General features: G+C 41.3%; 1 protein-coding gene across 1 annotated transcript; it reads left to right on the forward strand.

The window, feature by feature from the left end:
* Positions 1–936: 936 nt before the first annotated feature.
* slc40a1 (solute carrier family 40 member 1) lies at positions 937–9,070 on the forward strand. Its single transcript, XM_042084409.1, has 8 exons — positions 937–1,224; positions 1,345–1,412; positions 1,931–2,090; positions 2,272–2,387; positions 3,977–4,103; positions 4,956–5,201; positions 5,475–6,113; positions 6,361–9,070. The coding sequence occupies exons 1-8, from the start codon at positions 1,197–1,199 to the stop codon at positions 6,672–6,674; spliced, it is 1,698 nt and encodes a 565-aa protein (XP_041940343.1). The 5' UTR covers positions 937–1,196; the 3' UTR covers positions 6,675–9,070.
* Positions 9,071–13,237: the final 4,167 nt, after the last annotated feature.

Genomic DNA, 13,237 nt, shown 5'->3' on the forward strand with positions numbered 1-13,237 from the left:
TGATTGGCGTCCTTCTTACATGCAGGGCTGAATCCATAGAAATTGAATCTTCATGTTGTATTATCCAATATTAGTTGTACAGATGTATAGTGTATCTTATACACACTCATTGAACCAACAAAGTAAATGCAATAATAGATACTTTTTTGTAATTATTCCATATTTTGTGTAGTCAGTCTATATCAGAACACCTGGCATACAATCTAAATAGTCCACAAGAAACCTTAAAGTGTACCTTTCATTTGAGACCAGGATTATGCTTCTACACAAAGGGGTTCATGTGCAGTAAGCATTTGAGTGTCAGTATGCATTTTGGATAACAAAAAGTCCTATGGGGAGTTTCCATAGGCATTTTACAAAACGCATGAGCATACCTTGGCAAATAATGGTCTAAAGCACTCATATCAAGTGCCAGAGGGCTGAAATGTGGTCAGTTCAGAGATGCTTGTAATCCGGCAGAAAGAAAAAAATATATTCTAGCCTCTAACTTTGTGTGAGTACATCACACAGTTATGTTGACTGTTTCCTACGAAAACTAGAGGTTCTCAGCTTTCTATAGAGGTCCAATATTTGATGGTAAGCCCCAGAAGAGGTGGGAACAATGCCCTTGTAAATAGGCACAGTGCAATTTCAAGCAAAAACTTGAAATTTGTATTGAGGGCTATGTGGTATTGCAGGCAAATATGGCAACAAACACCTGTTAGCTAACCGCAATTACCCCAACAAATAAGTCTTAATGTTACAAAGACAACCATGGCGCGAACAATCGAAAACCAGCGGACCAGTCATCCTGACGCAGCAAGCCTAGTCCTGCTCGCTGAAAGTGGGCTCGGACCTATCTCTCGTCTCCGAATGACTCCCGCTCACTGGACGTATAAGCTCCTCCTACTGGTTTGCAACGATAAAGGTGGTGTAAATCAGCAGTACTGTCATAAACATAGCAGCAGCATATCGCTGTTGGGTGAAGGCGACTGAAGTCGTGCAGCAATTTTATTGTTCTGCAGTTAGTAGATCTCTCCGGATAAAATATTTCTTTCCAACTTCAGCTACAGTGTTAGCTAAGTTTGGAAGGGTAAACCGGGAGAAAGCAAATTTTGATCGCAAGAAAACATTAACCAAGGATTACTAGGCAACCGCAAAGGGACATAGGCTATCTAGTCAGCTGGTCAAAACAAGAGAATTAGGTTAACGTTACAATGGAAAACACTGGATCGAAAAAACGTGGTGAGTTTGCCTCAATATGCATTATTAACAGAATAATTATGTTGCACTCCAGCAACTGACTCAGAATTGGGCTAACGTTCAATATGAACTAGCTCACCATACCTATTTTGACATTTGCAGGATCTGTCCTCGATTTCTTTACGTCTGCCAAGTTCCTTATTTACCTCGGGCACGCTCTGTCAACATGGGTGAGGACATCTACGAATTTTCTGTAATGCAATGACATGCATCATGCCATGTTTAACGTATAGGTTACAGCATATTGCAAATCAAATAGCCTGGGCATCACGTCAACTGAGCTTTGTTTGCAGATCAGGAATGTTAGTATGTAGCCTAGGACAAGTTCAATGTGTCTAGCCTAGCCTATACAGTGGAATATGTGGGAATTTGGAAAATCGCGTCAGCATTTAGTTAAACTTGATAGGCCCACCTGAAAATAAGCCTGCCATCTGTTGTTTTCAAACATTGAGATATTGAGTTTGTATTAAATAAAAAATGTTCCTCGACAAAATAATCCACAGCTGCACGGTATTATACCAATGTAATACAGTCTACTTTATCCAATTTAAAGTAAACGTTCACATCAACATGCTGTATTCAAAGCCATAGAATGTTCTATTAGACTTGTATTATTAATATCGTTGTTATTGTTAATATTGTTGTTTACAATATTAACAATTGTTGTTTACGTTATTATCAACTATAGGGAGACCGCATGTGGAATTTTGCCGTTGCTGTCTTTCTGGTGGAACTGTACGGCAACAGTTTGCTCCTGACAGCCGTGTATGGGCTCGTGGTTGCGGGATCGGTACTGTTGCTCGGCGCAATCATTGGAGATTGGGTGGACAAAAATCCACGACTCAAAGGCAAGTTCAAAAGAGGGCCACTACACTCATTTTAATATTGCAGAATAGATAGATTTGAACTCAGAATAAGCATTGTAACAGTGTTTGATTCCAAAAAGAAGTTAGAGTAGGAACTCAGTCAATACGGCAAAATATATTTTTTTAGCCTAACAGATTAATATGCATGACATCTGTTTTCTAGTGGCCCAAATCTCACTGATTGTCCAGAATACAGCTGTCATACTCTGTGGCATTCTCCTTATGGTGGTTTTCCAGTTCAAAGAACAACTAACTGAACTCTACAGTGGATGGCTATTGGTGAGTGATGTTGTACAGCCTTTTAGAGAATAAGTGTGTTACACAATAGATTAATTCAAATTGAACAGTTCTGTGCTGATGAAATGACAAGCTGAACCTGCGTTCCATGTCTCAGCCCTTTGATAACATCTGACTTAAAGGTTTCAAAGGTTCAGTATGATTAGTGCCAGATTACCTTTTTCCCCATATCTGATCCTTAACTAGAGTGACATATGACTCATAATTATAACTAATAATCTGTTGGATTTATGCCAAATTGGATGATGTTCAAACTTTGGTGTTAAGCCCCTTCCCCCCAGGGTGCTTATTTATGTAGACTATACATTTGTTTTAGTCTCTGAAAAGACCAACTGACCACAGACAATGTGGACTGAACAGATCCTGCTCTTTGGATTTTTGTAGTTTTCCACCATTATGGTCGAAAAGTCATGAGAGGAAACTTAAGTGGGTCGAAAGTCACAAGTAGGGGAAAATAGGTTATGGACCCCCCCTTTAAAGGTGCCATGTGTAAGAATTGAGGTAAGAATATCCGAAAAATTAGCTAAACACATCAAAAGAATGATAAGAAATAAGGGTGATGATGTCATTAAAAAAATGACAAGGTATAGTGCTGCAGAGATATCAACCTGAATTAGCACACTAAATTACTAGCCACAGCCCGACAGGTGTTATAATACCAGTTTCGGCCATGGGAGGCGGTATGCGAGCAACATAACCGTCAGCCAAACTGCAATACACGTTTCTTGGTTGTTACTCTAGGGTAGACCAACTCACTTTCTGGAGGTATACTGCCCCCATCTTTTATGGAATGTGGAGTATGAATTGATTTTTGGTGGACATTACACAAGGCGCCTTTAAGGTTTTTGAACATTCTAAGTTCCGCAACAATTGAAGGTTCTAAAATTCTATGTTCAATTCAATGAACCCAGATATTTTTTAGAGCGTTCATTTCCCAACATTACCGTCACATACTCCTTTAACCCCCCCCCCCCCTTCCAGATGGGGCCCCTAGCTGTTGAAACTGCTGTGGCATTTCTCTGTTGAAACATGAGATGCATAGACTTTGTTAAAGCTGCTAAGTCAGCAGGTCAACAGTCAGTCTCATTAGCAGAAGACACAGAACTGAACATGAATAGTCCAATTTGGTCTCTTGTTTCTATGACAAAAACAGCTGTACCAAAAGAAATGTGCACATCAACAGCCAGTAGCAGTGGGCTAGCATATTGACTCAATCACTGCAGGTCTGAAAAGTAGAGCATTTCTTAAGCATTTCATTGCTTATCCATATCTGGGTTACAAAAGCACCCTGGACAGGATTACAGTAACTAAGACGCATGCTAAGAAACTGGCCTAGCTTGTTATTCTAAATGGTTGACGCAAACAAGTACATCCATAAGTTCACGCAGAGTTCAAAGACCTCTTGGTGATCGTCCTTTGAACATAAAGTGATCGTCTTGATGGTCTCATAAATCATTTTCTGAGAAGTTAATTATGATATTTCGTAAAACAAGCTCAGGGGAGAGAGGACAGTTAAGTTCACGGAGTTCATTAATGTTTCTTTTTTGTCTCCTACCCTTTTTTTTTACCAGACAACCTGCTACATCTTGGTCATCAGCATTGCCAACATTGCTAATCTTGCCAGCACTGCCACCTCAATCACCATCCAGAGAGACTGGATCGTGGTTGTAGCGGGGGAGGACCGCAACAAACTGGCAGGTCAGTTTCCCCAAGGCATCCAACATACCTGTCCACTTTGGGTCTGGAAAGTAAGGGAGATTTCTCAAGATTCTACCTTGAAATACAGGACATTTTTAGTTTTTGCCAGTAGCAGAAATAAGAGACTACAAAGGTGGGCAGAAGCTTGGTTTAACCATACTTCGCCTTTACCAATTGGGGTCAACTTGTTCTCACGACAACCACACAGCTCTGAAGTAATCATTCTAAAGACACACTTGCTGCTTGAAACAAGTAAAACAAAGTTTATCCTTTGTGCTTTATCAACATGGAGGGGGAGTATAGCAAGGCAGTTTCACTATAGAACCTATAACAAGTCCGAAAAGGTAAGAATGAAAGGATAAAAATGCAGGATATTTATGGGGGAAATATTAAAACTCAAAGGCTAAAATATGTCAGAAACTCAGTAAAAACAGGAGGCCAACATGGAGGGCACTGATTGAAGCATATGAGGTTGTGGATGTCAACCAGATGACTGAAAACACTGGTTATCACCTTTGATCTTAGACAGTAAGACTCCTCCCCCTTCACTTTATAACTCTAATTTCACTGTCAGTATAGCCTATAAAGAAGTTATATGGTAGGCACATTTCCCCTGAGTAATTTCTCCACCATGTTTTTTTACAAGCGTTAAAGGCAGTTCCGCAGATGATTGCCTCCTGTATGTCTGTAATTTCTGCCACATCAGTTATTGCCCTATTACTGGCTGTTAACATATGTACAATTTCCGCAATATCAGATAAACATATACATCCTTGACCCTGAAAGAAATTGCATGCACAGTGCTATATAACGGTCATCACCATTTATTTTTATCTCTTGTTCTGACTTCAGATATGAATGCAACAGTGAGGATCATTGACCAGCTGACCAACATCCTCGCTCCCATGCTGGTGGGACAAATCATGTCCTTCGGCTCTCACTTCATCGGCTGCGGCTTCATTTCCGGTTGGAACCTGTTCTCCATGTGTCTGGAGTACTGTCTGCTGTGGAATGTGTACCAGAAGACTCCTGCACTGGCCATCAAGGGCATTCAGAAAGACATTGACCAGGAGATGAGACAGCTGAACAGCCAGAAAGGTCCACAGTGTCCGTTAACAACGCAATCTCTGTATATGCCTGTTGTTGTCTTTGGTTTATAAAACAATACAGTGGGGGGAGTGAGAGGTTTTTGGACATTAGCACTTTTAAAATGTACAGGGTTCAAATAGCATTTGCTCTGCTGGGACTTTATTTATTTATTAATTATTACTTTCCGGTGTGTACAAGCAGAAATAGTGCTTGCAGAAAAAAGGCTTTGCCATTGTGACTGTGGAAAAAAATGTTGACAGAAAAATGTTCTAATCTCTGCAGAAGTGGAGAGTGGAGAGAACCCTGCTGAAGGTTCTCAGTTGATGACTGCGTCCGCGGCGGAGGCGAAGAAGGACCAGGAGAAACCGGCCGGCTGCTGCTACCAGATGGCTGAGCCTCTGCGCACCTTCCGTGACGGATGGGTGGCCTACTACAACCAGTCCATCTTCTTGTCCGGCATGGCCCTGGCCTTCCTCTACATGACCGTGCTGGGCTTCGACTGCATCACCACGGGCTACGCCTACACGCAGGGCCTCAACGGCTCCATCCTCAGCCTCCTCATGGGCGCCTCGGCCATCACCGGTATCTTCGGCACGGTCGCTTTCACGTGGGTTCGCAAGAAGTGCGGCCTGATCCGCACGGGCTTCCTGTCGGGAGTGGTGCAGCTCGCGTGCCTTGTGATGTGCGTCGTCTCCGTCTTCATGCCGGGCAGCCCCTTCGACCTGTCCGTCTCGCCGTTCAAGGACGTTCTCAGCCACCTGTTCGGCGACAGCGGGTCTCTTCCAGAAGGTCCCACGCCCAGCGTCTCCCCAGTGGCCCATGCGTTTAACAGCTCCACCATGATGTTGGAGGAGTCGCCCCAAGTCGAGTCTTACTTGTCTGTCAGTCTCCTTTTTGCTGGAGTCATTGCTGCTAGAGTGGGTAAGTTGGTGTATTGTTTAGTTTCATAAGTTGGTCATTTTGAGAAGTGGTGTAACGTGGCATCTGATTTTACTGCGTCATTAGTACTCATTGTCAAATGTCACCTGAGAGCTTTATTATTAACCTTTGGCTCTGGTGTTTACAGCTACCTTTGCAGTTAAGTTGATAATGAAACATCTTAATCATTATAATGTGATAATAAACATGCCTTTCCGTAGTTGACACCACCTTCCTCCTCTATCTCCAGGTTTATGGTCATTCGACTTGACCGTGACTCAACTCATCCAAGAGAATGTGATCGAATCCGAACGAGGAATCATCAACGGCGTCCAGAACTCCATGAACTATCTCCTGGACCTCCTGCACTTCATCATGGTCATTCTGGCGCCCAACCCAGAGGCCTTCGGCCTCCTGGTCATCATCTCCGTCTCCTTCGTTGCCATGGGGCACATGATGTACTTCAGGTTTGCCTACAAGAGCCTCGGGAGTCGCCTCTTTCTCTGTTGCTCCCCCGAGCAGAAGGAGGAGGCCAACAGCCCCTCCCTTCCCACCACTGTGTAACTGATTAAAGAGACCCTATCCCTAGCGCCAGAGTGTGACCTGCTTTGCACACAAACTCACGTGGGGCCCCAAGTCTATGGGGGAACCAATTCCAGTCTTTAGCTAACATACTTGCTTTATTAGCTGTCGCTGATGCCTATGTATATCTATGCGTATTTCAACCCCTGCGGCAATACCCTGACTATAGCAGAGATAGCAGCGGCTCTAGGTATCAGTAGTCATCATTAGCTGAGATAGCAGAGCAGAGAACGACCAGAGGCCCAGAACGTGTCGGTCCCGATCGCTCTGCCGGAAGGGTTAGCCTTGAACTGAAGACGACAGACCAGCCGCATGCACTCTCCTCTCCTTTCAGCCGAGCCTGTGCTGTTGTGTAACTTGGAGTGGGAAAAAAAGGAAACATCTAAGAAAGACTGAGGGAGAAGACTACTAGGCCTCGTAGCGGACATTATGTTGACTTGTAGTGCTCATGTATTTGGACGGGTCGAATAAGAGTTTTAATCTATGAGAAGTCATCAGCTCCAGATCAGTACAGGGATTTTTTTTTTTTTGGCTTTTCAGTCAAGCTGGGTGCTGTTATTTTCTTTGTTCAGTTACTATAGCATGTTAAGTTATATACTATCTACACTTGATTTGATTTTGTCTCATGTTGCTTAAGTCAGGCCAGGGATAAAGTCTCTTTAATCTGTGGTTAAAAGGGTTATGCAAAAACATATTCATTCAGGATGATACACTCGTAATTGAATATAGTATATGTATTCCGTCAGTATTCTACATCTTTGCCTGGGTGGTGCTAACGTGTTAGCCATTGCTATGCATTCTCTTTAAATATATTGTCATATTACCAAAGCAAACTTTATGGTGGAAGTGAGGGAATTACATTGCTGTTGTATATTTGTACTTTCCAAATGTTTTTTGTGATGGTTGTGATCATGGTGATATCTAGATTTGTTCATGTAGGCTCAAGTATATCCGTGTCAAAGTCCCCAATGGCTGTTTTTAACTGACAGCTTTTACAGTCTATCAGCACTGTGGCTTATCATTTTTGTTTTTCTTCATGATTTGATCTCCAAGTTGATATTTTTGTATCATTTTCGTCAAAAGAAAATCAACGCCGTGATTGTGATTGTTACACAGGCACTTTACGATTCCTCAGTGGAGGAAGCAGATGAAGTAGAAACCCCCTGAGGCACATTTCAGGCATTTTCTCAAAATGTATTTGCACAAAGGCTGAGATACTGCCTCTCTCTCTCTTTCTCTCTCACTCTCTTTCTCACACTCTAGCTCCCTCTCTCTCTTTCTCTTCAATTCAATTTAGCTTTATTAGCATGACTGTAGAAAGTGTTGCCACTCGCTCTGTCTTTCTCTCTTTCTTATCCCTCTCTTTCATCAGTCTTACTCTCTCGCTCTCTGTGAGTTCAAACCTCCTTAAATCTTGTGTCCAAAGGAGATCCTCCACTAGCACACCCCCTGGCCGACACTGATCAATATGCACAACAGCCTTATCTTACACGCACGTCATAGACGCACACGTCGGCAAAAACGTGACTGAAGAATCAGATGCTTGTGTACAGAATCTTGCCCACCCCACCCCTGTAGATTTTAGGTTGAGTACCTATTTTTTCTTTTTGTTTTGACTCCTCCATGGTATACCTCAAGCCCCCTCCCCCCCGCCTTAAACACCAGTGACTCTGTTCTGCACTGCCATGTTGTGCTACTCGCATCAAGGACGCCGGGAGCTTTGCCGCCGCGTTGGTCCGCGGCAGAGCTCTGCCTGTGTGGTGTCAGCAGGAGCTGGATTTCTGGCACACCCATACAGTGGGAGCCGGCCCCTTAAAAAAAAAAAAAAAAAAAAAACAGCAATATGAAGTCAGACTGAAATAATATTAAGGTTGGATTGAGAGCGAGAGGCTGTGCCGTATAAATAGAACAGGGATGCTATTGTCCCGGAGCCTGTAGGAGAGAGCTGGGGGGATCAGGTGGGATGGTCCTCCGGTGGTGGTTTGTTGACTCTTTGTGTTTTTTCTTTTTTTTAAAACACATCTGGTGCAACAGACGGCTCCCAGAACAGTCAGTGTTGATGTTAGCCGTTGGTTGACTTCAAATGTTGAGTAAGCATATTTGCAAGAACAGGGCACTGAGTAATTGAGTTCTTTTTTTGTGTGTATGTTGGAGTGGTTTGAGGACTTATTGTTTTTAATAGACTTTTTTCCTAGACAAACTAACAGTTGGTTAATCCATCAATACTACTTTGTTGTGTTGGTTAATGTTTTTGTACTTCTTTCACTGTCAGATCATGCTGTCATGTTGCTGTTTTAAGTGTTTGAAACTTTTTCTACTTTTAAATGTTTTGTACAGTACAATAGTTGTAACAGTTCATTTAGCAATTAAGTAGTTTGTACTTACATCAATTTGATTTTTTTCTTTTGTTTGAAATAAAAAACACGTGAACCATACATGTAATTCATCTCTGCTGGAATATGGTAGAATGGAGAATAATACATTGTAACAAACAAAAGAATAAGTTGCACTCAAAGCAAAAAAGTCTGTACATCGAATCGTTTTCGTAATCATTGTTTGCATTGCTGTGCTTTCGCCACCTCTCCGAGACCCCAGGGGCCAAGCACAGCTGCCACCCCATACAGAGGAAGAAAGTGTGGCCAAAAATCTTACTGCATGTGCATTTTAATATATTTAAGACAAAGAAAGCAAAAACGAAAAGAACTTTGTTCTGATTGCATGTGATCATATAGATGATGACAATGATGACAACTGTTAAAATAAAGCAAACACAAAAGAATCGGTGTGTGTGAGGTGAGTTTGGGTGAAAAAAGGGAGGGCTGTGTCCAGACAGGCCAAGTAGTGTGGACCAAGTGGCCCTGGTTTTTGGCTGCGGCCCAGCTGCCATTGAAAGGGTCACATTCCACTGTAGAGTTAGTGGGTGATTTTCTCAGAGTCCCCCTTTCAACTGGGTCCTGTTTAATGGACTGACTTTAAGCCGAGTTGGATGATCAGGGCCCAGCCTGGTGGTGCTGGACAAAGAGTGACCTGATTTGACGACCAAAAAGAAGAAAAGAAAGAGAAAAAAGAAATACCCTTGGTGTGTATATGTGGAAGGACAGTCAAAAACTCAGATTTATGTGCGGTTGTTAATTTACGGACAGGTTCTCCTGCCAGACTTGTGGCAGATCTAGTCTGTGTGAAAAAAAAAAAAACATTGCATGAGAACTAGGCTTACTTCAAAGGCTGTTTCGCCAGGCCTCCATTGTGTTCTGGTTATACAAGTCTGTCTTTGAGGAACCGTGCGTGGGCACGTGGGAAGGGGGTGAAGTGAGAAGTCCAATGTCTACTAAAACTAGGACTCGTGATAAAAACGTGGGCTATTTGATAAGAAAGGTTCACACTTCTTTCGGAAATGAAAAGGCTTGTAAATAAATGAGCTTGAATGAAAACTAAAACACAATCCCCTTTCTAAAGAAGTTGGGACACTGTAAAATAAAAACAGAATGGAATGATTTGCAAGTCTTGTTAACTCAAATTTAATTGAAAATAGTGCAAAGATAACATATCAAGTGTTGCATGTTTACCACTGTGATACTTTAACTCTTCTATTAATAAGTCTGTAAATGTTTCAAAGTTGAGGAGACCGTTCACTGGAGTTTTGTGAATGAAATGTCCCATTCTTACCCAGTATAGGATTTCAGTTGCTCAACAGTCTCGGGTCTTCTTAATTTTGTTTTATGTTCCATGATTTACTCAATGTGACAAAACCTGTTTATATTATTCAGCATTAAATGCATTCCTAAAGATGTGCAAGCTGCTCATGCCATATAATGTACCTCCATACAATAGCAGGGTACCCGCGGAGTCTTAAAAGTATTAAAAAGTATTACATTTCATTTTACTAAATTAAGGCCTTAAAAAGTATTGAATTTCACCTCAAAGTCTGGAATTTTTTCACGGAGGTCTTAATTTTTCAAATGATCAGTAGATTTAGTCTAATATCCTCACGTAGCGTAAATCACAAGGATTAAAGTTCTCTGTCGTACGACGGATTTCCGTCAATTTGATTTTAGAAATGTCATATTTGAGATCGATGCAGATCAGGTGAGAAAAAAAATAGGAGGGGGGGGGGGGGTATCACCTTTTCTTTTCCTTTTTTTAAGGCAACTACAAAAATTAGGTCCGATGAATGAATGTGTGTGATGGTAAATGTTTAAAGACCTAATAGTGTTCTTGAGAACTTTCTGTGTCTCAATCAGAAATCGCTCAAAAAGATACGTCAGCCATGAGTTTCGCTTTGTTTATGTTGTAGCTACACGCTTGTCTCATTGGCCTGGGGCGGAACACATCTGGAGGACGGTCTAAAAGTTGGATTATAGTGACACAATCGAGACAGCTGATGAGGTTGCTCAATCTGTTTAACTTTTTTTTTTTGGATATGCTATTGTGAGCTCTATGTGCGAAATCGGAGGCTGTGTTCTTTCCATGCATCAATGTAGACAATTTCTTACTATCGCGAACTCTTGTCAGCGGAGGTCATTCATTTTGGGTGTCACCTATGACTTGAACAGATACCCTGCTATGCCACCCGATGTACTATTATTGTTACAGTTTTTAATCAATGCAACTAACATTATGTGTAAAGCGATATAAACTGTAGCCTATGCCTCCCGTCTGTTATGACATGTACAACAATGTTTTTCACAATTTGCGACGGAAGGTTTTGACTGAGCGTGTAACAGTTCGCGATATTATTATTTTATGTTGAGTAGGGGGTCAGTCGTGTTTATGACGCACAGACAGCCTTGTAGCCTATTTTGCTTAGGCCTCACTTTTAACGACAGTAGGTTGTGAGCGTATGTTGACAAAAAATAACCATGCAATTAAAATAGTCAACTTAGAACTTTGCTATTATTAATGTATAGCACAAAACCATAACCAGTAGGCCCACCAGAACCTCGCATATTAGCGTCATGATTTGTGTACGTTTATCTATGGCTGACCGTTTTTGCGCTAAGTAGGCTACGCATGTTCTTTCATAGCGCAACACGATCTGTCCCTCACCATATCTTGTCAACCTTATACAATCTGTTGCTGAAGACAAAAGCGCCCTCTCCAGATTGTCGTTATCAGATGCGCAGTACACACAGTATTGCTGCTCATCGGAAAACTGAGTTGTCTGTAAAACTCAAAATTACCATGTTTTCATTAGATGCGGATGAGGCAACAAATGGAAATATGAACTAGATCTAAACTGGTCTGATTCGTTACTTTGATGGGGAAATGTGAAGTCTTGCAAACTTGATTTTATAGATTTTACTTGGTGTTGAATTGCATATTAACAAGAAAAAAAAATCTCCCCTTTAAACACTTTTGGCCTGAAGTAATTAAATAAGAGTGTAAGTTAAAGCCTTGCTACAATATTGCTGCAGTAGAAAAGAACAGCAATGGCTAATCAGCAATGGTCAGGGATGGTATTGAAATATTGTTTTGTTCATCAGGAAAACTCAATCTCAATCAAGAACACTCTCAATTCGCCTTATTCACATGGCGGCCATTGGCAGCTAAAACGAGGCTACAGGGTACACAAAGGATTGTTATGTTCTATGCATTCACCTGTAGGTGGCATTAATTATATAGTAACTTAAGAGTACCCTGTAGCCTCGTTTTGGTGTTTATTTGGTGCTTTACTTTTCTGTTTGCATCTTTTTGTACATTAAAAACCAATAGGTCATGACCGCAAAAGGGGTGCTATCTCTATAGGTAGATATGAACAACGAATGACTTATGGCCTGAAAAAAGAAAAGTTTTTTTTTCACTTTAATCCCTGAAATCAACTAGGTTCTATTCCGTGTAAATTTGTCCATGAAGCAGGACATTCAGTCCTGCACTGCTGTCATGTTCATGTTGGCATGTTCAAACACTTAGTAATTAAAATAGTAATTATTTGAGGTTTAATCTTACCTTTAATATTATTTATTCTATCCAAATGGGTGCGATGTAGGTATTAAATTTCATCTAAAGTGGTATTAAAAAGGTCTTAAAAAGTCTTAAATTTAGGTCTGACAATTGTGGGGGCACCCTGAATAACGATAGCTTTTAAACTGTGCGCTGATGATGAAAAGTCCATGATTTTCAAAAAGAATAACACATTTGGATTGGTGTGACCACAGGACAGTTTTTCACTTAGCCTTGGTCCATCTACAGCAGTGGTCCCCAAATTTTTTCTTCTGAGGGCCAGCTCACTATGCCTGGCTCTAAGAGAGGGCCAGAGACTCGGAGTATATTAGTAACCATAAATAGCTTAGTGCTGTGAACAACAGCAGTCTACCTTAGTTGAATATTCCATTACATTTAATCATAGGCTACTGCAATTTAATACCATTGTTAGCTGTGTTTCTATTGCAATCATGCCATATCAATGAAATAATACTAATAAAAAAACTTTAGCATTCCCAAAAGTATTAGCAGGGAGTCCCAAAAGTGTATTTTATTCAAAATGTGAACTCTGAACTCTGTGTCTTTGCATACACACAGCTCAAGTTGTGAACAAGCAATATCCT

Source organism: Alosa sapidissima, chromosome 2 (genome assembly GCF_018492685.1).
Source record: "Alosa sapidissima isolate fAloSap1 chromosome 2, fAloSap1.pri, whole genome shotgun sequence".
Taxonomy (NCBI): Eukaryota; Metazoa; Chordata; class Actinopteri; order Clupeiformes; family Clupeidae; genus Alosa; species Alosa sapidissima.

Excerpts from the sequence above, each read along its gene's own strand:
- slc40a1 (XM_042084409.1), top strand. The coding sequence starts at position 1,197 with ATGGAAAACACTGGATCGAAAAAACGTG. Across the intron at positions 2,091-2,271 it reads CAAAAATCCACGACTCAAAG|TGGCCCAAATCTCACTGATT; the intron begins GCAAGTTCAAAA and ends TCTGTTTTCTAG. Across the intron at positions 2,388-3,976 it reads TCTACAGTGGATGGCTATTG|ACAACCTGCTACATCTTGGT; the intron begins GTGAGTGATGTT and ends TTTTTTTACCAG.